We start from the raw sequence: 26,759 nt of genomic DNA, 5'->3' as shown, positions 1-26,759 counted from the left end.
TGAACCCATTGCCAGTAGAGAATAGATACTGAACAAATTGTAGTTCTTTTCTCTTTTCTACACCAAACTGATGAGCTGTTTTTCATCTTTTCTGTTTATCGTTGTGCTTATGTAGCCAGGGACCATCTTCTGTACTTATCTCTTTGTAAATAGCCCTTGGCTAATAAATAAATCCAACCTATGTTCCTGGGCCTTTTGCATTTTCATTACATTTTGTATGCCATCTAGTTCATGTCTGTCCTTGTTGGCATTAAGTGTGTAGAGTTCTTGTAGATTCACACCGGATAGTAAAACTTTATGTGCATAATAGATTATATGTATGTAGTCATAGTACCTCCCACCCCTTCTATTAAGGTCATATATTTATGCTTCTAAAGGAGGATTGAAGACAATCAACTTTAAAATCTTAATTCACAAAATCAAGTCTGATATTTATTCCGGCACATTATCTAACTGAGAATGCTGTAGTGGGCTGGGGCTACCTTATTTTTCAGCTGTAATATTTTGATCCTAGACTGAGAGGAATCATCATTTAAAGTATCCTTTACTTGCGGCAAAGGAAACATTTGTCTTGGAATTAGGCACTGTCTTATTAGACTTTCTCTAACTTAAATTTCTTTGTAGGAAATCACTAAGTACAGAATATCCATATGTGGTTGGTTTTTGTTTGTTTGTTTGTTTAACTAACATTGTTGTAGTACCTTTATAACCTGAGTTGAAAGCTGTTCACCTTAGGAAGTAAATATTCCTATGACATTTTTCCCTTTTAAGTAATGGACGAGGAAGTCTATTAATAATGTTTCTTAGTATTAAAAGTGTATTGTTCTGTATCACTTGCTGGATTTAATTTAGTATGCTGATTAAAAAACAAATGTTCTCTGATCTAGGAAATCTAAGCTCTGATTTTAAAAACTAGCACTTAAGTTGGACAATCAAGTCTTTTTTTTTTTTAATTTTGTACCTGTTATATATAAAGACTATGCCAAAGCCTTTGACTGTGTGGATCACCACAAACTTTGGAAAATTCTGAAAGAGATGGGAATAGCAGACCACCTGACTTGCCTCTTGAGAAATCTGTATGCAGGTCAGGAAGCAACAGTTAGATCAGGACATGGAACAACAGACTGGTTCTAAATAGGGAAAGGAGTATGTCAAGGCTATATATTGTCACCCTGCTTATTTAGCTTATATGCAGAGTACATCATGAGATACACTGTGCTGGATGAAGCACAAACTGGAATCAAGATAGCTGGGAGAAATATCAATAACCTCAGATATGCAGATGGCACTACCCTTATGGCAGAAAGCAAAGAACTAAAGAGCCTCTTTATGAAAATGAAAGTGGAGAGTGAAAAAGTTGGCTTAAAACTCAACATTCACAAAACTAAGATCATGGTCTCCAGTCCCATCACTTCATGGCAAGTAGATGGGGAAACAGTGGCAGACTTTATTTTTTTGGGCTCCAAGATCACTGCAGATGGTGAGTACAGCCATGAAATTAAAAGACTCTTACTCCTTGGAAGGAAAGTTATGACCAACTTAGACAGCATATTAAAAAGCAGAGACATTACTTTACCAACAAAGGTCCATCTAGTCAAGGCTATGGTTTTCCCAGTAGTCATGTATGGATGTGAGAGTTGAACTATAAAGAAAGCTGTGAGTGAGTGAAGTCGCTCAGTAATGTCCAACTCTTTGCAACCCTGTGGACTGTAGCCTATCAGACTCCTCTGTCCATGGGATTTTCCAGGCAAGATACTGGAGTGGGTTGCCATTTCCTTCTCCAGGAGATCTTCCTCACCCAGGGATTGAAGCTGCGTCTCCCACATTGTAGGCAGATGCTTTACCGTCTTAGCCACCAGGGAAGTCACCAAGAAGAAAGCTGAGTGCTGAAGAATTGATGCTTTTGAACTGTGATGTTGGAGAGGACTCTTGAGAGTCCCTTGGACTGCAAGAAGATCCAGCCAGTCCATCCTAGAGGAGATCAGTCCTGAATATTCATTGGAAGGACTGATGCTGAAGCTGAAACTCCAATACTTTGGCCACCTGATGCAAAGAACTGACTCATTTGGAAAGACCCCGATGCTGGGAAAGATCAAAGGCGGAAGGAGAAGGGGACGACAGAGGATGAGATGGTTGGATGGCATCACCAACTCGATGGACATGAGTTTGGGTAAACTCCAGGAGTTGGTGATGGACAGGGAAGCCTGGCACGCTGTAGTCCATGGGGTGGCAAAGAGTCGGACATGACTGAGCAACTGAACTGGACTGAACCTGTTATATCAGTGGGCTTTCCTCTGTGAAGTTTAAATAAGTGTATTTGAAGAAAGTCTGAACATCTGAACTCAAACTTGATGAGTAAATTTTAACTTAAATTTTAACAGACACAGTTCTGTTCTACCTTCTACACCCCAGGATGAGGTAATCAGTCTTATGCAAATAGTTTGACTTGCTCGATGACTGAAGGTCTTCTGTTTTGTCCATAAATGTAGATGTATGTATAATGTGTGGGAGGTCTTATCTGTAGTGAAGAAAGTGTGTCTTAAGCAAAGCAAAAAGATTTAAAATACTGTACATCATTGCAGTCTTGCTATTTTGGATAATGGAGTCATTGATTGCATAAGCATACCACAAACACTTCTAAAGAGCTTGAACTTCTTCTCTACACCATCTTGGGTCAATGGTGAGTTTATTATTTTTAAAAAATCTTTAACTGTTACTTTTACCTGAGAGTTAATCTCAACACTTATGACTAGCCTCCTCTGGGGTAAGACATGGTTAAGATTTCAGTCTTAGAGGAATGAATTGCTTAAATTTACTGCCATGGTTTTCAGATTTAATTTTTAAAATTCAGGCAATTTAAACATTTTAGATTATGATGGTATCAGAATTGATGACTTTTTGTCTTGCCATTGGCTGGATGACTCAAAACTGTCTTAAACCATTACTGTCTGTATTTTTCCTGTAGGTTGTTTATTGATACCCCAACATTCTGAAGATTGTGCAAATTTAATACTATTTGAAGTCTTGTTTTTTATTTCTTTTTCTCCTTTTATTCTTTAGAAAGACAGTGCTGGTAGGGGGAAATGTCTGTATTTTAGTCATATTATTTATCACACACTTGAAGGGCATGTTTTGATGTTAAAACAGAATGTGATGTGTATAATATAATTTTATCCACATGGAAAAATGAAAATTTAAGACATGCCTGAATATGTGTTGCTCATTGTAATTTATTCCAAAGTAAAAGAGAAGAAAGAAATTTGCATTAAAAATTAGATGATTACTAGTCAGTAAAATTGATTAGGAGTATACTTACACATCCTGATACAAGATACCACAGATTTCTGGTACAGTTGTATCTTTTCATAAAATGAACCATAATTTCATAGTAATTTAGGACTTCATAATACTTTCTTTTTTCCTTTATCTGTTGAGAGACCTGGGTTGGTTGTTTGACCTGTAGAATTTCCCACAGTCGGTATTTTGTTGATTATACACTCAAGAACAGTCCAACCTTTTTTTTCTGTCCTTCGATTTTCCTGAAAAGTGACAGCTAGATCGAGAGGTTTGACCAGACCCAGGTTTGATTGCTTTGGCAAAACTGTGTTTGTTGTGTTTCTATCATCAGGAAGTATATCATGTCCAGTTTTGTTTTGTTTTTCTCTTTTTTGATGTTATTAGCCATTGTTGCTCAATGCCTACAGAGATATTAATTAATCTCAAGTTGTGAAATAGTGGTGTTTTATCTTTTGTTTCCCACTTATTACCTGGAATAATTTTAAAGAGAGCTCTTTCTTATATACTTTTTGGCTACTAGTACAGTTCATATAGGAAATGTGAGATGAATTGCTAATTCTTTCATTTCCCCAGTTTTCAAGATAATGAACTAGATCCGTCTCAACCTCAGAAAGTGACCAGTTAGTGTGGTGGTGCTATGGGTTTTTTTTTTTTTTTCTCTCTTTTTTCAGTGTCATTATGATCTACAATCAGTTGTACCCTTAGTTAGTTAGTTCTTTGGCAGAGCTAGGAAGAGGTCCATGGGACGATGATACTCCCTGAGTTCTTGCATGTTGATGAGCTGTTTCACTCAGTCTTTCTGTTATGACCTCAGTTTTACATTGTTTTTGATAGTGTCTTTACTGTTGCATATGTCAGGGTGATCCAAGTTCAACTAGTACATTTCCTTTGATAAACCAGCTAGTTCTTTCTTTTAATGGAGAATGGCATTTTAGGATCACAGCCTGGGCCCTAGGGATGGACATCACTACTTAATCAGTCAAGGTGCTAGATATTTTAAATGGACAGAGCTAAGGCATATGTGTGACTCATAAGATTGTACTAATGTTTGTAATATAGATTCAATACTATAGAGTTTTTATTTAACTTCTGTATTGTTATACCTATAGTTCCTTTCTTCCACACTGAGAATTCTGATTCTGCAAGGGGACGATGTCAGAGTATCCAATAGTTATTCATTGCTTTATCCCTCTTTTTAAAATACAGTGGTCTCACAACTTTACCACTACCAATTTTGATTACTGAAATCAGTTTTTTTCTGTTTGTTTATTCTTTCTCCATTTGTTTTGGTTGTACTGTATCTTCATGCTCAGATTTTATAGCTATTACATACTATAATCTAAGACCCTAATTTAGGGTTAATTCTACAGTCAACCCTATGTTTATTGCTCATCGCCAGTCCTTATTTAATGTCTCTCTAGTCACTTTGATTGCCTCAAATGAGTTCTCTGTTAGAGCTAGGAAGAGTCCCATAGGAACAATATTCCCTGAGTTCTTGCATGTTAGTAATAGTTTTTCTTTCTTCTTTATACTTAAAGGTAAGTTTTACTCATTGTAAAGCCTGTGACTCAAACTTTCTTTGTGTTTCAAATATGTTATTCCATTTTCTTCTATTGTTTTCCCTTCTTTATCATATGATACCTAAATACTCAAATTATTTTTTTCCTTTTTTCTTTATTTTTTTAATTTAAATTTATTTATTTTAATTAGAGGCTAATTACTTTACAATACTGGGATGATCCTTTTTTCTTTAAAGTCTAGTAATTTTAGTAGAAAATGTCCTGGTCCATTGATCTAACTTGATTAAGTAGTACACAAGGTGCTCTTAAAATATGTAATTTCACATATGAAAGTGAAAGTGCTAGTCACTCAGTCATGTCTAACTCTTTGTGACCTCATGGACTATAGCTCCAGGCTCCTCTGTCCATGGAATTCTCCAGGCAAGAATACTGAAATGGGTAGCTTTTCCCTTCTCCAGGGGATCATCCTGACTCAGGAATCAAACCCAGGTCTCCTGCATGGCAGACAGATTCTTTACCATCTGAGCCACCAGATATAATAGTTTTAAATATATATGTATGTACATGTGTATATATAAATGTATTTATACATGTAACTATATATATTACATATACATAGCCACTTTTTTCCCTCTGAAAAGCTTTCTGGTTTTTAGTATTTGTTCTGTCCTCTCACTTCGGTTTTCTTCCTTAGGGACTTCTATTTTTATCCTTATACTAGATCTTCTTTGCCTATCTCCAATATGTATCCCCTTTTTGAAAATACTTTTTAATCTATTTCTTCCTTTTAAAAAATTTGCTTAAGATTTTCTTCCATCTTACTTTGTATTTCTTTTTAAGATCTTTTGTATTTATTTGCTCTTGTATTTCTTATACTTCAGACTTCATTATTGAAATGATTTTTGTTTGATTTCTAACTCTTTCTTGGTTTCTGCCTTGTCATTTCTGAGTTTTTCAATTCTGATTTGTATTGCTCTTTCATGTATTATATAATTTTCCTATGATCTCTCATAAAACATGTAATTTTTATTATAGTGAAACATATAGCCCTAAGGATTATTTGACATACTATAGATAAATAAGCAGCTATAATTAACTTAGACATTGCTTTAAATCAAGGCTTTTAAACTGAAATTCTGTGAATGAAATTCAGAGTAGACTACATTGCTTCATTATACACAGAGTAGAGTATGTATGTTTGGTGGTAGTTTAGTTGCTAAGTTGTGTCTGACTCTTGCTACTCCATGGACTATGGCCCACCAGGCTCCTCTGTGCATGGGATTTTTCAGGCAAGAATTCTGGATTGGGTTGCCATTTCCTTCTAAAGGGGATCTCTCAACCCGGGACTGAACCCAGGTCTCCTGCATTGCAGGTGGATTTTTTACCAACTGAGCCACCAGGGAAGCCCTGTGTATATGTTTGGGTGTCAGGAAAGAACGCATTCACTTTCTTTAGACTTTCAGATGAGGGTGTAAACCATCCCCAGAAAAATAAGGGTGAGAACCTTTGATTTGTGTATGATAAGAAAACAAATGACAGATATAGGAATTTTAAGATAAAGATGTCATCAGGGCTGGTATTACATCAGCTTCATTATCTATTTGCTTATGGTCTTTCTGATTTTGTTCAGATGGAGGAAGCGAGGAACCACCGGATCGAAGACAGTCAAGTGTAGACTCTCGCCAAAGCCGCTCTGGGCAAGGTAAGTTTTCATTAAATTTATTAATAAATTAAAAAGGGAAGATATCAGCTCTTCCTTTCCAGTACTTAATCTGAGGACTGAGGTTTTCACTGGGTCTAATTTAGATATTCTCATTTCTCATTTAGGAGTTTAAATGTTATAATCTAATTGGTTCTAGGTGATAATCATTTCAGTTCAGTTCAGTTCAGTTCAGTCGCTCAGTCATGTCCGACTCTTTGTGACCCCATGAATCGCAGCATGCCAAGCCTCCCTGTCCATCACCAACTCCCGGAGTTCACCCAGACTCACATCCATCGAGTCAGTGATGCCATCCAGCCATCTCATCCTCTGTTGTCCCCTCCTTCTCCTGCCCCCAATCCCCCCCAGCATGGTCTCTTTTTTTAAACGATATTAAAGTTTTAAGTAATTTGGAGCACTGTGGTATATGTCTGGGTAACACTTTTGGAATATAGCCAAAAGTAAATTTTTAGAGGTAGTCTTTGTTGCAAGTATTATTATTCTGCCTTTTAAAAGTATTTGTCTAAAAAAAAAAAAAATTTGTCTTAAGTCTCTCAGAAGAAATAGGTTTTGTTTGTAATTGCTCTCAAAGATTAGGGTCATTTTACTTCTTTTCCTTTTCTGTTTAAAATTTATTATTGTAGGCTTTTGAATAGTTTTTTTAAGTGACAACCTTAAAACTAGGTTAAAATACTCTATCAGTGGATTTTCAGATAGGCCCTCCCTAACTAACATTTAAATTTTGCAGGACTAGCACCTCCACGTTCCTTTTTCTTTGTAGTATTTATCACCTTTATTTTCTCCATCTAAAACTAGAATGAATGTTCCATGATTTCAGAGATTTTTGGTTTTCTTTATTCACTGTTGTATTTCCCGTGCCAAGATTAAGTACCTGGTAGATAGTAGTTACTAAATAAATAGTGTTGGATGAGTGAAGTCATTTCCAAAAGAATGAGAGTTGGAACCCAAGCCAGATGAATATATTATAAAATTTAAGGCAGTAATTACTGAGCTTAGTTTTTAGAAAGTCTTTATTTACAAACAAAATAAAGCCTTAGATATACAAATGTGAGGTGTTTTAATCCTGTAAAAACTCTGGTTCATTTATTCTATAATCCTTCTCTTTTTCTCAAACTTTGCTCTTCCCAAGTTTTAGAAAGTACTATTTTTACTAAAACTGTTTGCTGCAGAATAAAAAGAGGAATAATATATGCAGATTGATTTGGAATTTTTAACCTACACTAGTACTTAATCGGAGAAGGCAATGGCACCCCACTCCAGTACTCTTGCCTGGAAAATCCCATGGACAGAGGAGTCTGGAAGGCTGCAGTCCGTGGGGTCACTGAGGGTCGGACACGACTGAGCGACTTCACTTTCACTTTTCACTTTCATTCATTGGAGAAAGAAATAGCAACCCACTCCAGTGTTCTTGCCTGGAGAATGCTAGGGACTGGGGAGCCTGGTGGGCTGCCGTCTGTGGGGTCGCACAGAGTCGGACAGGACTGAAGTGACTTAGCAGCAGCAGCGGTAGCAGTACTTAATCATTCTTAATATGCATGCATTATAAATACATTAGAAACTTGTCCTATTTTCACTTTTTTCCCTTATTATAAGTATTTTGATACAAAAAAAGAAATTAAAAGAAAAAGATGAATTGTAATATAAAAGAAAATCACACACATTATACACGTTAAACTTAAATAACGCTTTATGTCAGTGATCTCAGTAAACCTTAGTGGGGGCAGTGAGATATAAAATGAGCTTGTGTATATAAAATCCTTGTTGGGCTGCACCCTGCAGGCCTGCATGCCTATACTTGCCCAGCCTCAAGACAGAAGAAAGAGCCCAGACTCGGCAACAGAGGCATCGGTGATTTAATGGATAGGAGACTCTTACACATCTGAAGCATGGTCCTGTGTGTGGCACAGCAGGCAGGACATTGCAGCACTCTTTACTGCTGGGAGAGGAAGGAGTGGGTGGAAGTCTTTACCATGTATAGGGGAAATTGACTTTCAGTTCAATTCAGTTGCTCAGTCATGTCCGACTCTTTGTGACCCCATGAATTGCACGATGGCCTCCCTGTCCATCACCAACTCCCAGAGTTCACCCAGACTCACATCCATCAAGTCGGTGATGCCATCCAGCCATCTCAGCCTCTGTCGTCCCCTTCTCCTCCTGCCCCCAATCCATCCCAGCATCAGGGTCTTCTCCAATGAACCAACTCTTCTCATGAGGTGGCCAAAGTATTGGAGTTTCAGCCTCAGCATCAGCCCTTCCAATGAACACCCAAGACTGGTTGGTCTCCTTGAGGATGGACTGGTTGGATCTCCTTGCAGTCCAAGGGACTCGCAAAAGTCTTCTCCAGCACCACAGTTTAAAAGCATCAATTCATTGGTGCTCAGCTTTCTTCGCAGTCCAACTCTCACATCCATACATGACCACAGGAAAAACCATAGCCTTGACTAGATGCACCTTTGTTGGCAAAGTAATGTCTCTGCTTTTGAATATGCTATCTAGATTGGTCATAACTTTCCTTCCAAGGAGTAAGCATCTTTTAATTTCATGGCTGCAGCTACCATCTGCAGTGATTTTGGAACCCAAAAAAATAAAGTCAGACACTGTTTCCACTGTTTCCCCATCTGTTTCCCATGAAGTGATGGGACCAGATGCCATGATCTTCATTTTCTGAATGTTGAGCTTTAAGCCAACTTTTTCACTTTCCTCTTTCACTTTCATCAAGAGGCTTTTTAGTTCCTCTTCACTTTCTGCCATAAGGGTGGTGTCATGTGCATATCTGAGGTTATTGATATTTCTCCCAGTAATCTTGATTCCAGCTTGTGCTTCCTCCAGCCCAGTGTTTCTCATGATATACTTTGCATATAAGTTAAATAAGCAGGGTGACAATAAACAGCCTTGACGTACTCCTTTTCCTATTTGGAACCAGTCTGTTGTTCCATGTCCAGTTCTAACTGTTGCTTCCTAACCTGCATATAGGTTTCTCAAGAGAAAGGTCAGGTGGTCTGGTATTCCCATCTCTTGCAGAATTTTCCACAGTTGATTGTGATCCACACAGTCAAAGGCTTTGGCATAGTCAATAAAGCAAGAATAGATGTTCTTGAACTCTCTTGCTTTTTCCATGATCCAGCGGATATTGGCAATTTGATCTCTGGTTCCTCTGCTTTTTCTAAAACTAGCTTGAACATCCGGAAGTTCACGGTTCACATATTACTGAAGCCTGGCTTGGAGAATTTTGAGCATTACTTTACTAGCGTGTGAGATGAGTGCAATTGTGCGGTAGTTTGAGCATTCTTGGCATTGCCTTTCTTTGGGATTGGAATGAAAACGGACCTTTTCCAGTCCTGTGGCCACTGCTGAGCTTTCCAAATTTGCTGGCATATTGAGTGCAGCACTTTCACAGCATCATCTTTTAGGATTTGAAATAGCTCAACTGGGATTCCATCACCTCCACTAGCTTTGTTCATAGTGGTGCTTTCTAAGGCCCACTTGACTTCACATTCCAGGATGTCTGGCTCTAGGTGAGTGATCATACCATCATGATTATCTGGGTCGTGAAGATCTTTTTTGTACAGTTCTGTGTATTCTTGCCACCTCTTCTTAATAGCTTCTGTTTCTCTTAGGTCCATACCATTTCTGTCCTTTATCGAGCCCATCTTTGCATGAAATGTTTCCTTGGTATCTCTGATTTTCTTGAAGAGATCTCTAGTGTTTCCCATTCTGTTGTTTTTCTCTATTTCTTTGCATTGATTGCTGAGGAAGGCTTTCTTATCTCTCCTTGCTATTCTTTGGAACTCTGCATTCAGATGCTTATATCTTCCCTTTTCTCCTTTGCTTTTTGCTTCCCTTCTTTTCACAGCTATTTGTAAGGCCTCCTCATACAGCCATTTTGCTTTTTTGTATTTCTTTTCCATGGGGATGGTCTTGATCCCTGTCTCCTGTACAATGTCATGAACCTCCGTCCATAGTTCATCAGGCACCTTATCGGATCTAGTCCCTTAAATCTATTTCTCACTTCCACTGTATAGTCATAAGGGATTTGATTTAGGTCATAACTGAATGGTCTAGTGGTTTCCTCTACTTTCTTCAATTTAAGTCTGAATTTGGCAATAAGGAGTTCATGATCTGAGCCACAGTCAGCTCCTGGTCTTGTTTTTGCTGACTGTATAGAGCTTCTCCATCTTTGGCTGCAAAGAATATAATCAATCTGATTTCGGTGTTGACCGTCTGGTGATGTCCATGTATAGAGTCTTCTCTTGTGTTGTTGGAAGAGGGTGTTTGCTATGACCAGTGCGTTCTCTTGGCAAAACTCTATTAGCCTTTGTCCTGCTTCATTTGTATTCCAAGGCCAAATTTGCCTGTTACTCCAGGTGTTTCTTGACTTCCTACTTTTGCATTCCAGTTCCCTATAATGAAAAGGACATCTTTTTTGGGTGTTAGTTCTAAAAGGTCTTGTAGGTCTTCATAGAACCGTTCAGCTTCTTCAGTGTTACTGGTTGGGGCATAGGCTTGGATCACCGTGATGTTGAATGGTTTGCCTTGGAAATGGACAGAGATCATTCTGTCGTTTTTGAGATTGCATCCAAGTACTGCATTTCGGACTCTTTTGTTGACCATAATGGCTACTGCATTTCTTCTGAGGGATTCCTGCCCACAGTAGTAGATATAATGGTCATCTGAGTTAAATTCACCCATTCCGGTCCATTTTAGTTCATTGATTGCTAGAATGTCGACATTCACTCTTGCCATCTCCTGTTTGACCACTTCCAATTTGCCTTGATTCATGGACCTGACATTCCAGGTTCCTATGCAATATTGCTCTTTACAGCATCGGACCATTCTTCTATCACCAGTCACATCCACAACTGGGTATTGTTTTTGGTTTGCCTCCATCCCTTCATTCTTTCTGGAGTTATTTCTCCACTGATCTCCTGTAGCATATTGGGCACCTACCCACCTGGGGAGTTCCTCTTTCAGTATCCTATCATTTTGCCTTTTCATACTGTTCATGGAGTTCTCAAGGCAAGAATACTGAAGTGGTTTGCCATTCCCTTCTCCAGTGGACCACATTCTGTCAGACCTCTCCACCATGACCTGTCCGTCTTGGGTGGCCCCACAGGGCATGGCTTAGTTTCACTGAGTTAGACAAGGCTGTGGTCCATGTGATCAGATTGGCTTGTTTTCTGTAAGTATGGTTTCAGTGTGTCTGCCCTCTGATGCCGTCTCACAACACCTACCATCTACTTGGGTTTCTCTTACCTTGGACGTGGGGTATCTCTTCACAGCTGCTCCAGCAAAGCGCAGCCTCTGCTCCTTACCTTGGACGAGGTCGCCCCTCCTGACCTTGAATGTGGAGTAGCTCCTCTTGGTCCTTCTGTGCCCGTGCAGCCGCCGCTCCTTGGACATGGTGTTGCTCCTCTCTGCTGCAGCCCCTGACCTCGGACATGGGGTAGCTCCTCTCGGCTGCCGCCCCTGACCTCTGCTTCCCTGGTGGCTCACACAGTAAAGAATTGACTTTAGGTTGGCTCATTGGTTACCAGGGAAACCAGCAAAGGCTCCCCTCACTGCCCCTTTGATAAGTTATCAAAGTGGTGGAGATGTTCTGATCTAAAGGTTACACCAGGCATTTACTGATTAGGCTCTGTGATTAAGAGGGAAAGTCAGTTATATGAGTAGGGTATGGGTGAAGCAGTGACTGGTTAAGCAGGGGATGTACACAGAGCAAGAGAACAGCCATCTTGGGTGGCCTCACCATATAACCCTAAAAATAAAATTAGCACAAATTAATAGAAAAAGATGATACTAATACTTATTGAAGTTTAATGTTATTAAATGTCAGATTAAATGTCAGATGTAAATTTGGGAGACTATTAATTTACCTTATACCTCTGAATTATGTCAGTTGAAATAGTTTTCAAATCAATGAGTGTAATTGAATTTTAGTAACAATAGCTGAACTAAATAACAAAAAATCAGTGATTTTTCATGATCTTAGCACAGCTGCCTGATCTCCCTTTATTCAAATGACGGAAATAGAAGTACAAAGCCATTTATAATGACTTGGAATGAATAAGAATCCATATTACCAGTAGTAAAGAGATAGGATGGATACATACTTCTACTTTTGCTCCTTCCAGAAACCCATTAAAAGATCAGTAAAGGGGAATTAGAGAGGAGACAGCATCAACACGATTTTAGAAACTAGAGAGTATATGAATAATTGAAGACTAAGCGTTAAGCTCAGTAGCAGTGAAAATCAAGAAAATAATCCAGCGTATCCTCCAAAAGACAGAAAGTTCAGGAATGGCAGCCAGTAGAAGTGAAAGGAGGACTGGGTGAAGGTTGAAGAAGCCTTTGGACCCTGGGATGTCGTCCTCAAAGTAATCTAGCCAGTCAGCTGGACAAGTGCCCAGCTCTTCACCCCTAACCTTGGCAAAGTCCAGAAACTTACTCTTTGGAGAGGGCAAAAGTAGAGACTCTAGGACAGAAGACATCAGCATAGTGGAAGGCAAGAACCCCAGACTAAAGATCACCCTTTTAGTCCTCTTCTCTTAATTATGCAGAGAAGGCGATGGCACCCCACTCCAGTACTCTTGCCTGGAAAATCCCATGGATAGAGGAGCCTCGTAGGCTGCAGTCCATGGGGTCGTGAAGAGTCGGACATGACTGAGCAACTTCACTTTCACTTTTCACTTTCATGCATTGGAGAAGGAAATGGCAACCCACTCTGGTGTTCTTGCCTGGAGAATCCCAGGGACAGGGGAGCCTGGTGGGCAGCTGTCTGTGGGGTCGCACAGAGTCGGACACGACTGCAGCGACTTAGCAGCAGTAGCAGCAGCTCTTAATTATGAGAGCTAATCAAGGATTACTGGATATTTGAGGAAACCCTGTAGTGTATGAAAATAGAGATTAAATAAGGTAGAGCAGCTTGGAGAAGACAAATCTTTTGCAGAGGAAAATATTAGAACCATTATTAACATCCTCAGGGAAATAAGAGAAAACAATACAGCCATGAAATAAGAAGGAGTTAACTATAAAAGAGTAGTACTCTGATTTTTAAAAGAGGCTCTCAGGCATTAAAATTTTGATTTCAGAGATTAAAAAAGCTTTGTAGAAGTACTTAGAAAATTAATAATGAAAAAATCTGGTAAAAAGTTGAGCAAAAGGACAGAGGTTATAGAACAGAAGTGAGGAATATGAAGAAATTTACAGGAGCTGTCCAGGAATTTCAATATTCAAATAATAGTGGTTTCCAGAAGAAACAGAGGAAGTGAGGAAGAAATCATCAGGATGATTAAAAAACATTTTCTTGAGCTAAAGAACATGAGGTTGAAAAGGCTTATTGAGCGCTCAGTACAATGGATGTATATAAACACAAACTAAGACACATCAGGGTGAAATTTCAAATCCCTGGGCCAAACAGATCTTTCCATGCTTCCAGAGAGGGGAAAGATTTGTTAACTAAAGTAACAGGAATCAATTGGCTCTGGACTTCTTTGTGGTAACTTTAGAAACTAAACAGGCAATGGCTCATCACCTTCAAAATTCTGAAGGAAAGTCATTTCAACCTCATTTTATTTCATGTGCATTGAAAGTATTAATCAGATATATGAGTGAAATTACGATGTTTTAAGACATGTAATGTTTTCTGGTTTTTTTGGTTTGTTTGCCTACCTTGTACCTTTCTTAGAAATCTGTTGGAGGGTGTGATCCATCAAAATGATAAAGTCAGACAAATAAAAACAGAGAAAGATGGCAGGAAATAGGAAATTTAACAAAAGAGAAAGGTAAAGAAATCTTCCACATACAATGACAGAACAGGGTTGAAGGGCAAACAGACCAGATTGGAGTAGGTTAGAAGCTTACAGAAGAACCATTCTCAGGAATGAGATTGTTAGAAATCTGATGCCTTTAATTATCTTTAGGAAAGTTGTAAGTAATTGATGAAAGACTCAGGGTTGAATTGGTGATAAATACATAAAGTAGTAAGTGAAAAAAATTCTAAACACAAGTAAAAAAATAAATAATTTATAGGAAAGGAGATGTTAGAACAATTTCTTAGTCCTTAGGGTAGTGTCTAGAGTAGCTGATGTTCATGTCAGTCACTTCCAGTAGTAAACCTTATCAGTTTACCCCAATGTGATACAGACATTTTTATTTGATTTGGACCATTATGGTCTAGGGCTTCGCTGGTGGCTCAGATAGTGAAGAATCTGCCTGCAATGCAGGAGACCCAGGTTTGATCCCTGGGTCAGGAAGATCCCCTGGAGTATGAAATGGCAATCCAATCTAGCATTCTTGCCGAGAGAATTCCATGGACAGAGGAGCCTGGTGGGCTACAGTCCATGGGGTCGAAAAGAGTCGAACACGACTGAATGATTAACACTTAGCAAATTATGGTTGGGAAGTAGTGCTTTAAAACAGGGTGAGCAAATCTGGCCTGTGTTGCCTGTATTTGTACAGTTGACAGGTTTAATTTGCTAAGCCAGTTTTAATTATTTTTATATCTGTGCTCATGTGGGATATTGGCCTTTAATTTTCCTGTCTTAGGATGTCTTTGTCTGATTTTTGTATCAGGGTACTCCTGGTTTCATAGAGTAAGCTGAAAGTTGAAAGATAATTCTTCTTCAATTTCCTGGAGTATATTTTATAGAATTGATATTACTTCATCCATAAATGTTTGATAGAATTTTCCAGGGAAACCGTCTGGGCCTAGAATTTTCTTTGTGGGAAAGTTTTAAGATATAAATTAAGTTTCTTTAATAAATATAGGACTATTCAAATTATCTATTTTTTCTTGACTGTCCGTTTAAAAGCTGTGGCATCTGTAGTGGTGCCACCTCTCTCATTCCTGATATGGATGATTTTGAGTATTCTTTCTCTTTGTTCTGGTCATTCTAGATGGAGATATGTCAATTCTGTTGATCTTAAAGGATCAGAGTTTTCCTTCATTTTCTGTATTGTTTTCCTGTTTTCTTTTTTATTGGTTTCTGCTTTGTTGTTGTTGTTGAGTCACTAAGCCATGTCTGACTCTGAGACCCTGCTGCCTGCAGCACACCTGGCCCCCCTTTCCTTCACTGTCTCCCGGAGTTTGCTCAAATTCACATCCATTGAGGCAGTGGTGCTATCTAACCGTCTCATCCTCTGTTGCTCTCATTTTCTAGTGCCTTCAACCTTTCCCAGCATCAGGGTCTTTTCCAGTGAGTCACCTCTTCACATCAGGTGCCCAAAGTATTAGAGCTTCAACTTTAGCATCAGTCCTTCCAGTGAATATTTGGGGTTGATTTCCTTTAGGATTGACTGGTTTGATTTCTTTGTAGTTCAAGGGACTCTCAAGAGTCTTCTCCAGCACTGCAGTTCAAAAGCATCAATTTTTCGGTGCTTATTAGCCTTCTTTATGGTCCAACTCTCACATCTGTACATGATGCCGGAAAGACCGCCATAGCTTTGACTATACTCACCTTTGTTGGCAGAGTAATGTCTCTGCTTTTTAATACACTGTCTAGATTTGTCATAGCTTTTCTTCCAAGTAGCAGTGTTGTTTAATTTCATGGCTGCAGTCACCATCCACAGTAATTTTGGAGCCCAAGAAAATAAAGTCTGTCACTGTTTCCACTTCTGTTTGCCATGAAGTGATATAACCAGATGCCATGATCTTTTTTTTTTTATGTTGAGTTTTAAGCCAACTTTTTCACTCTCCTCTTTTACCCTCATCAAGAAGCCCTATAGTTTTTTCACTTTCTGCCGTTAGAGTGATATCATCCGCATATCTGAAGTTATTGTTGATTTCTCCCAGCATTCTTGATTCCAGCTTGTGATTCATCCAGCCTGGCATTTTTCATGAATGTACTCTGCATATAAGCTAAACAAGCAAGGTAACAATAAACGCAGCCTTGTCATATTCCTTTCCCAATTTTAAAACAGTCTGTTGTTCCAAAGAGTGTTCAAATGACCATACAAAATGAGTTGCACTCATCTCACATGCTAGTAAGGCTATGCTCAAAATCCTTCAAACTAGGCTTCAGCAGTATGTGAACTGAGAACTTCTAAATGTACCAGCTGGGTTTAGAAAAGGCAGAGGGACCAGAGATCAAATTGCCAACATTTGTTGGATCATAGAAGTTGGGAATTCCAGAAAAACGTCTAGTTTTGCTTTATTGACTATGCTAAAGCCTTTGTGTGGATCATGATAAACTGTGGAAAATTCTTAAGATGGGAATACCAGACTATCTTAGCCATCTCCTGAGAAACCTGTATGCAGCTCAAGAAGTAACAGAACCAGACATGAAACAGTTGACTGGTTCAAAATTTGGAAAGGTTTGTGCTTTGCTCTTTATTGTTTCCTTTCTTCTTCCTGCTTTGGGTTTAATTTTCTCTTCTTTTTCTAGTTTCTTAAGGTAGAAACTAAGATTGCTGATACTGGAGCTTTATTTTCTAATACAGAAATTTTAGTGCTATGAATTTCCCTCTGTGTATTGATTTAGCTGCATTTCACAGACTTTAATGAATAATGCTTTTATTTTCTTTTATTTCAAAATACTTCCAGTTCCCCTTTTGGTTTCTTCTTTAACATGTATGTTATTTAGAAGTGTGTTTATAAAGTTTTCAAACATTTGAGAATTTTCTACATATTTTCCTCATATTAATTTCTAGTTTAATTTTGCTATGGTCAAGGAATACACATCCTATGAGTTAAGTCACATTTTATTGAGACTTGTTTTATGGCCCAGGAAATTATCTTTCTTAAATGTTCTTTGTGTACTAATTAAACTTAAAAGCTTTTGCACAGTGAAGAAAACTATAAGCAAGGTGAAAAGGCAGCCTTCAGAATGAGAGAAAATAATAGCAAATGAAACAACTAACATATAATTAATCTCCAAAATATACAAGTAGCTCATGCAGCTCAGTACCAGAAAAATAAATGACCCAATTAAAAAATGAGCCAAAGAACTAACAGACATTTCTCCAAAGAAGACATACAGTTGGCTAACAAACACATGAAAAGATGTTCAGCATCACTCATTATCAGAGAAATGCAAATCAAAACTTCAATGAGGTACTATCTCACACCAGTCAAAATGGCTGCCATCAAAAAGTCTACAAACAATAAATGTTGGAGAGGTTGTGGAGAAAAGGGAGCCCTCTTAACACTGTTGGTGGGAATGCAAACTCGTGCAACCACTATGGAGAACAGTGTGGAGATTCCTTAAAAAACTGGAAACAGAATTGCCATATGACCCAGCAATCCCACTGCTGGGTATACACACTGAGAAAACTAGAATTGAAAGAGACATGTGTACCCCAGTGTTCGTTGCAGTACTGTTCACAGTAGCTAAGACATGGAAGCAACCTAGATGTTGCATCCGTCAGCAGACAAATGGATAAGAAAGTTGTGGTACATAATGGAATATTACTCAGCTATAAAAAAGAATGCATTTGAGTCACTTCTAATAAGGTGAATGAAACTGGAGCCTATTATACAGAGTGAAGTACGGCAGAAAGAAAAACACCAATACAGTATATTAACACAGATATATGGAATTTAGAAGGATGGTGAAGATGATTCTATATGCAAGACAGCAAAAGAGACCCAGATGTAAAGAACAGACTTTTGGACTCTGTGGGAGAAGGCAAGGGTGGGATGATTTGAGAGAATAGCATTGAAACGTGTATATTACCATATGTGTAATAGATGACCCGTCTAAGTTGGACGCATAAAACAGGGCACTCAAAGCCAGTGCAGTGGGAGGGGATGGGGAGGGGATGGGAGGGGGGTTTGGCACAGGGTGGGGGACACCTGTATACCTGTGGCTGATTTATGTCAATGTAAGGCGAAAACCAAATTGTAAAGTAATTAGCCTCTAATTAAAATAAATTTTTTAAAAATGTGTATTATGCTCTTTGGAGGGGAGGTAGAAGGTGCTACAAATGTCAGTCTGGTCAAGTTAATTGATGATATTGTTCAAGTTTTCTGCATCTTTGCTGACTTTATATCTGCTCATTCTGTCAATTACTAGGAGAGGAATATTGAAATCTCAGACCATAAGTGTGGATTTATGTATTTCCCCTTGCAGTTCTGTTACATTCCTCATACCACTGATCCTTTGGTCAGAATGGATTTAAATATTCCCTACAGCTGCCATTGGCTTCTTTGATGGCTCAGTGGTAAAGAATTGACCTGCATTACAAGACACACAGGAGATGTGGGTTTGATCCCTGGGTCAGGAAGATCCCCTGGAGAAGGAAATGGCAACCCACTCCAGTATTCTTGCCTGGAAAATCCCATGGACAGAGGAGCCTGAGGGGCTACAGTCCATGGGGTCACAAAGAGTCGGACATGACTGAAGCAACTTAGCACATGCTTACTTCATTTTCACCTAGAGCCAGAGCCCTTCCATTTTATTATATTTTGTGTTTGCCTGTCTAGAGGGTAATATTCAAAATATTTAATAATTAGTATGCCATAAATACCAACCAACCACAACAGATGCCAGTCTGTTCAGAACAAACGTTGTTTAGTCGCTAAGTCATGTCCAGCTCTTCTGTGACCCCATAGACTGTAGCCCGCCAGACTTCTCTGTCCATGGATTTCCCAGGCAGGAATACTGGAATAGGTAGCCATTTCCTCATCTAGAGAGTCTTCCCAACCCAGTGATCGAACCTGCATCTCCTGCATTGGCAAGCAGATTCTTTATCACTGAACCCTCATGGAAGCAACAAACATTGTCTTTAAACATCTGTTACGCCTGTAGAGGGCCAAAATGCATGATAACCTGCCCTGCCTGATTGCAGATACAGTTGCTATTTAATGTCTCTTCTGGTGGCTTCCCTGGTGGCTCAGACTGTAAAGTATCTGCCTACAATGCGGGAGACCTGGGTTCAGTTCCTGGGTTGGCAAGATCCCCTGGAGAAGGAAATGGCAACTCACTCCAGTTTTCTTACCTGGAAAACCCCATGGACGGAGGAACCTGGTCCACTACAGTCCATGGGGTCACAAAGAGTCAGACACGACTGAGCCATTTCACTTTCTTTCTATAGTTACAATGGCAAACATGTAAGATAAGGTGCCTGGTGAGGTGTCTTATCCTTTGGACATGAAGGCTCTCTCCTGTGTGTTAACTAACTAGCTTGGCCTTTGTTCTGTCGCTCAGACACAGTGGATTCTGACTCAAATGTACCCACACTCACTGTCCTAGTTTAGGGGGCAGAGACCTCTGATGTCATCTGCTCTCAAGTGTAGGAGATGGGAGATGGCCTGACTAAATCAGATTCCACCCCACTCCTTAAGATTGCTGCCCCTGGGCACTTCCTGCTCCTTGCATCTCTTGCTTTTGTGGTTAAAACAGACCTGGAAGCACTCTCATCTTTCACAGTTATCCTCCTACACATACTCTGGGCTATAATTTGCCCACTCCAGTTGCATCTAGTTTCTGTCTCCCATGGATTTCTGAACATTTCTCCTCCATTATTGATTTTTTGTTTTGTTTTATAATGCTTTAAGAGTTTATTCTTTTTTAAGATACATTTTCTGTCATTTCCACACCACCTATGTTGTTGCCATTTTCATCTGAGCTACCATCATTTCTTTACTTTACTACTGTTAGAGTGTCCTAACTTTTTATTTCTATTCTTGCCAACATATAATCTGTTGTCCATTTGATAGCTTTTACTGCTTTTGTTAAAACAAATCAAGCCATTATTTCCCCACATTTGAAAAGAAATTCTCTAGTGTCTTCCTGTCACATTCAGAATAAAGTGTAAAGCCTTTATCATTCCTTGTGTAACCTGACCTGAGCTGCCCTTTTCCTAGTACTTTACAACCTCCCACTCCCTTCATTATCCACTTTGTTTCATCTCTGTTGGCCTTTTTGCTTAAACATGTTAAGAGTGTTTTCAGGGCCTGTACGTTTGTGCCTTCTTGACTGAAGAACTATGGGTTTCTGCTTGGGAAAGAGTGGCCTTCTCTTTGACCTCCTAAACACTCAGCTCTAATCTTCGTAATAATTGCCACTACTCGTGTTTATTTACTTGTTCATTGTTGTCTGAGCAACTGGAAGATTAGTTTCATCTGAGCAGAGACTTTGTCTAATCCACCACTCTAGCCGTAGAACACTTGCACATAACGTTTTTTCAGTATTTGTCGAATGAAGGAACGCTCGAATATCTAGCAGTCAGCGTGCATGGGAATGTATGTGGATATACCCAGGGCACATGTGAATCCAATATTCACCTCTTACTTACGTAGCTGAGGAAGTAAAGCAGCAGTGTGAGAAATTTGTTGGATGTGTGTAGTTTGTCAGACTGTCAACTGTCTGTTGATTTGTGAAATGAGGCTCTTTTTAAAATAAGACTGTAAACCTGATTGTGACAGTTTGACCCTAGTATAATCTTCTAAGATTGCGTGGTTATTTTCTGCTTTCCATTGTAGCATTTTGTATATTATTGGGTTATGTTATTTACTATATTTGGTCTTATTTGTCTGTTGGATCTCTATTTTTCTTAGCAGTCTAGAAGTTCATTAATGGTAAGATCTTAGCGTCTAGCACAGTGCCAGTGTCCACATTTAGGCCATTGAATTGATGAAGGAAGCTTATCAGTTCTAGGAATTCTGTTTCTGTATTTTAGGAATCATGGGCTACTTCATCAAAATTGTTTTTTTGTTTTTGTAGTAGCTCCATTTTCTGAATCAAATGATTTTTCATTATAGATAATCTATACATAAGCAGAACTTACTGGTTCTAAATACTGAATAGATACATGAGCCATTGTGATATGGTTGAAACTCAGTTTTGATTTACTTCTGCAAAGATAGCATCACGCAGGCATTAGACTCTGGTATGCAAGATGTATATTAGTATAATAATGCCTAAGATCACTCATGCTGGAAGACTGGGAAATTGTACAGTGTTTGAGTTTGTGTAATTCCCATTATTTGTAGCCAATTTCATTTGATTATTACACATTGGTGTATCTATAGTAATAATAATACTAAATTTTCAAATATGCTGTCTCCTGGTTCTTTGTCTTTGCTTATAAATATAAAATTTATAAAAGTGAAATGCTCATGCACTTGAAACACTTACAAATTATTCTTTAGTCTGGTGACAATGATTTCTTTAGTAAACCAATAGTATTATATAGAATGGTAAGGAAAATGATTTCAATATTCAGTATATCATTTCTTCATCTCAGTGTAATAGTGTAACTGGCATAGTGGCATCACTCATGTACAGGATTGTTTTGTTATTTTAGTACTTTCTCATTCTGATAAAAATTGTTTTGCTTTCAACATAGATTGCTTTAGGAATAAAGAAAAAAATTAATAACACATATGTGCCGGGCTCTGAACTAGGTGTCTTCACAGAATCCTCATTTAATTCTCTAATTTAATTTAATTTAATCCTCATTTAATTCTCAGAATAATGCTGTGAAGTGTGTATTATTTTCAGTAGAAAAATATTTCAGACTTTAACACTAATCTACACAGAAAGTTTCAAATCAGCCTTATTGGTAGCATGTGTTTAGAATCTTTTCATTCTGATATTTAAAACACAAATTTGTTTGTTGGTGGTTGGATCAACAGACTTGAAAAGATCTGATCTTAAATGATAAACCTCTCCTTGTGTGCTAAGTTGCTTCAGTTGTGACTGACTCTTTGCAACCCTGTGGATTGTAGCCCACCAGGCTCCTCTGTCCATGGGGTTCTCCAGGCAAGAATACTGGAGTGGGTTGCCATGCCCTCCTCCAGGGGATCTTCCCAACCTAGGGAATGAACCTCAGTCTCCTGCCTTGTGGGCAGATTACCACTGAACCACCAGGGAAGCCTGCCGAAGTGTCTCTATTTCTAGTCGTCTGTGTCTTCTGAGATTTAACTTCTTATTGATATTCCTTCTGTAACACTTTCTTCCAAAAATATTAACCTTGAAATTGGCCCTCCGGTCACCAGTTTTTTTTTTTTTTTTTTTTTTATTTTATTTTTAAACTTTACATAATTGTATTAGTTTTGCCAAATATCAGAATGAATCCGCCACAGGTATACATGTGTTCCCCATCCTGAACCCTCCTCCCTCCTCCCTCCCCATTCCATCCCTCTGGGTCGTCCCAGTGCACCAGCCCCAAGCATCCAGTATCGTGCATCGAACCTGGACTGGCAACTCGTTTCATACATGATATTTTACAAGTTTCAATGCCATTCTCCCAAATCTTCCCACCCTCTCCCTCTCTCACAGAGTCCATAAGACTGTTCTATACATCAGTGTCTCTTTTGCTGTCTCGTATACAGGGTTATTGTTACCATCTTTCTAAATTCCATATATATGCGTTAGTATACTGTATTGGTGTTTTTCTTTCTGGCTTACTTCACTCTGTATAATAGGCTCCAGTTTCATCCACCTCATTAGAACTGATTCAAATGTATTCTTTTTAATGGCTGAGTAATACTCCATTGTGTATATGTACCACAGCTTTCTTATCCATTCATCTGCTGATGGACATCTAGGTTGCTTCCATGTCCTGGCTATTATAAACAGTGCTGCGATGAACATTGGGGTACACGTGTCTCTTTCCCTTCTGGTTTCCTCAGCGTGTATGCCCAGCAGTGGCATTGCTGGGTCATAAGGCAGTTCTATTTCCAGTTTTTTAAGGAATCTCCACACTGTTCTCCATAGTGGCTGTACTAGTTTGCATTCCCACCAACAGTGTAAGAGGGTTCCCTTTTCTCCACACCCTCTCCAGCATTTATTACTTGTAGACTTTTGGATCGCAGCCATTCTGACTGGTCACCAGTTTCTTATTCTCTTACCAGTTTCTTATTATCTTAGTGTGCTCGAGATGTGTCAGAATGTGTTTATATATATCAGTCACACCATATTTTTAATGTGAGTTATAGTAATCATATTAAGTAAAAAAATTATTTTTACCAAACAATGTAGACATACAAAAAGGATATGTTAGGGCTTCTTCCTCTTCCGCTCCCTGGAAGTAACTAGTATTAACTATATTCAGTCTGCATCCTTCCATGTTTTCCCCTAAATTCATACTGGCACAGGCATGGATGTGTGTATTTGTGTTAGTTGGAATATTTAAACATATAAAATGCAATTTTAGTTTTCTTCTCCCTCAGTTAACAGTATAGCATGGCCATCCCTCCAGGAACATACTTAAATTCTAATTTCTTAAAATCTGTATAATCCTTTTTAGCTAAATAATTCATAATTTATTCCACCGTTTCCTCATCTATGACTGTTCAGATTTTCAGAATGGTTCATGATAATTTATTTAGCAATATCTTACACACTTGGAATATGCAACCCTAAGCACATTTTGTGTCAGAACATATTAAGGATCCTACTTAATATTATGGTAATTGGCCTAGTGAACACTAGAAGGCTTATAGAAGTCACTCCTTGCTTATACATATTTATGAATGAAAAGGAATAAAAGTAGAGCAGCTAAAAATGTTGGAAAAGGTATGTTGGACGTTTAGAAATATTTTCATTTAAAAATTTATCTGAATTTTTCTGGTAAGAGATAAAAATGACAAAACCTCTTTGAAAAACTTCATGAATTTTAATGAAGAGTCATGAAGAGTTGAGTAACAAAGGATGAGGAAGGAACCTACTAGTGAAGCCTAGGGTAAAATTATTATCTAGTAAATACACTTCGTGCTTTGTTTTGTTTGAGGACTAGGCTGGATTTAATGTTTTATTTTTACTGAAAAATTCAAGCGTTGGTTCCCACAAGGGGGCAGACTAAGACAATCTGAAAACCTTGACACTATAAGCAATATTTATTTTAAATTCATAATATATTTACTATGAAGGAAGAGGAAGTCTCTAGAGACTAGAAATGAGTAGCGAGACAACTGACTGACCATCCTGAGAAGGGTACCATATTGGAGGCATCCACCTGCCTCTTCCCCAGTACATGTGTGAACTTTTGGTGGGTTGGACACTCAGCTGTGGCTATAGTCAGGTTGGCCTTGGTAAGCAGAAGTCCATATTGCAGAGCCCATGTATAAACTGCATTCCTGCTATCATGGCCTCTTTGTTAACAAGCCCATTGGACAAAGATAGAATGGCTGGATAAAGAGACTAGCTGAGTCCTCTAAACTGGTCATCTTATTTCCAGGGTTATTAAGCACCTTCTCTGTAGAGTTTGCTCTTTGGTAAGCATTCACAGGGCACATAAATTTTTTCATACTCTGTGCCCTTTCAATGAGGTCTGTCTATATACCTTATCTCCAGAATTCCTTGTCACCAGTTCTCTAATTATTCCTTCTGAATCTCTGGATATCCAGTCATACCATTAAACACCATCCAGGAGTTGGTATAGAACAGTATCTCTGTCACCTCTCCTTCCAGGCAAAATGAACGACTAGATACCCTGTTCAAACTTCTGCCCCAGAAGGTGTTCCCTTCACCACTGTCCTTCAGGACTACCCCGGAATCGTGCAGTAGTAGTATTGTTAGCTGCATGTTATCATGCAGAGCTATGAGTCAACCAGCTTACTTTTTTTTTCCTTAGGTTTTTTGTAGAGAATTCTCCATGAGATAAAATATTAATGCGTCCAAGTGGAGAGAAAATAGTACTATAGCAGGAATTAGGAACCTTGGGCTTCTGGGCCACTTGCTTATGCAAATTATTTATGCATTCAGAATCTGCTCAAGCCCAGTCTCCTGTACAACTCTTCCTTTTGATAATGAAGTACTTCAGTACACACTCATGGCTTCCCTTGTGGCTCAGCTGGTAAAGAATACACCTGCAATGTGGGAGACCTGAATTCGATCCCCGGGTTGGGAAGATCCCCTGGAGAAGGGAATGGCTACCTACTCCAGTATTCTGGCCTGGAGAATTCCATGGACTGTATAGTCCATAGGGTCACAAAGAGTCGGACGTGACTGAGTGACTTTCACTTCACTTCAATACACAACCAACCATAGTGTTTTGTTGATCCAACAGAGCTTAGTTCATGATGGGCTGCCCAGGTCACATGGTAACATGGTGGGCCATGTCAGTCAGTCAGTTCAGTCACTCAGTCATGTCTGAATCTTTGCAACCCCATGGACTGCAGCACACCAGGCCTCCCTGTCCATCACAAACTCCCAGAATCTACCCAGACTCATCTCTGTTGAGTCGGTGATGCCATCCAACCATCTCATCCTCTGTCATCCCCTTCTCCTCCTGCCTTCAATCTTTCCCAGCAAAAGGGTCTTCTCAAATGAGTCAGTTCTTTGCATCAGGTGGCCAAAGTATTGGAGTTTCAGCTTCAACATCAGTGCTTCCAATGAACACTCAGGACTGATCTCCTTTAGGATGGACTGGTTGGATCTCCTTGCAGTCCAAGGAACTCTCAACAGTCTTCTCCAAAACCACAGTTCAAAAGCATCAATTCTTTGGCGCTCAGCTTTGTTTATAGTCCAACTCTTACATCCTTACATGACTACTGGAAAAACCATAGCCTTGACGAGATGGACTTTTGTTGGTAAAGTAATGTCTCTGCTTTTTAATATGCTGTCTAGGTTGGTCATAATTTTCTTTCCAAGGAGTAAGCATCTTTTAATTTCATGGCTGCAGTCACCATCTGCAGTGATTTTGGAGCCCAGAAAAATAGTCAGCCACTGTTTCCCCATCTATTTCTCATAAAGTGGTGGGACCAGATGCCATGATCTTAGTTTCCTGAATGTTGAGCTTTAAGCCAACTTTTTCACTCTCCTCTTTCACTTTCATCAAGAGGCTCTTTAGTTCTTCTTCACTTTCTGCCATAAGGGTGGTGTCATTTGCATATCTGAAGTTATTGACGTTTTTCCTGACAATCTTGATTCCAGCTTGTGCTTCCTCCAGCCCAGTGTTTCTCATGATGTACTCTGCATATAAGTTAAATAAGCAGGGTGACAATATACAGCCTTGACGTACGCCTTTTCCTATTTGGAAACAGTCTCTTGTTCCATGTCCAGTTCTAACTGTTGCTTCCTGACCTGCATACAGGTTTCTTAAGAGGCAGGTCAGGTGGTCTGGTATTCCCATCTCTTTCAGAATTTTCCACAGTTTATTGTGATCCACACAGTCAAAGGCTTTGGCATAGTCAATAGAGCAGAAATAGATGTTTTTCTGGAAATCTCTTGCTTTTCTGATGATCCAACAGATGTTGGCAATTTGATCTATGGTTCCTCTGCCTTTTCTAAAACCAGCTTGAACATCTGGAATTTCATGGTTCAAATATTGCTGAA

The 26,759-nt window shown here is 38.9% G+C and overlaps 1 protein-coding gene across 3 annotated transcripts in view; it reads left to right on the top strand.

Annotated features, from left to right (window-relative positions):
* Positions 1–26,759, top strand: part of TANC2 (tetratricopeptide repeat, ankyrin repeat and coiled-coil containing 2) — a 372,903-nt gene that overhangs the window by 95,612 nt on the left and 250,532 nt on the right. For all 3 annotated transcript variants that reach the window (XM_055575581.1, XM_055575580.1, XM_055575578.1), the window contains exon 3: positions 6,448–6,519. In XM_055575581.1, the coding sequence (XP_055431556.1) occupies positions 6,448–6,519 (72 nt within the window). The remainder of the gene's footprint in view (positions 1–6,447; positions 6,520–26,759) is intronic.

The sequence above is a fragment of the Bubalus kerabau genome, chromosome 4 (genome assembly GCF_029407905.1).
Source record: "Bubalus kerabau isolate K-KA32 ecotype Philippines breed swamp buffalo chromosome 4, PCC_UOA_SB_1v2, whole genome shotgun sequence".
NCBI classification, from domain to species: Eukaryota; Metazoa; Chordata; class Mammalia; order Artiodactyla; family Bovidae; genus Bubalus; species Bubalus kerabau.
Note: the sequence above shows the minus strand (reverse complement) of the source record. Positions and strands in the feature narration are given on the sequence as shown.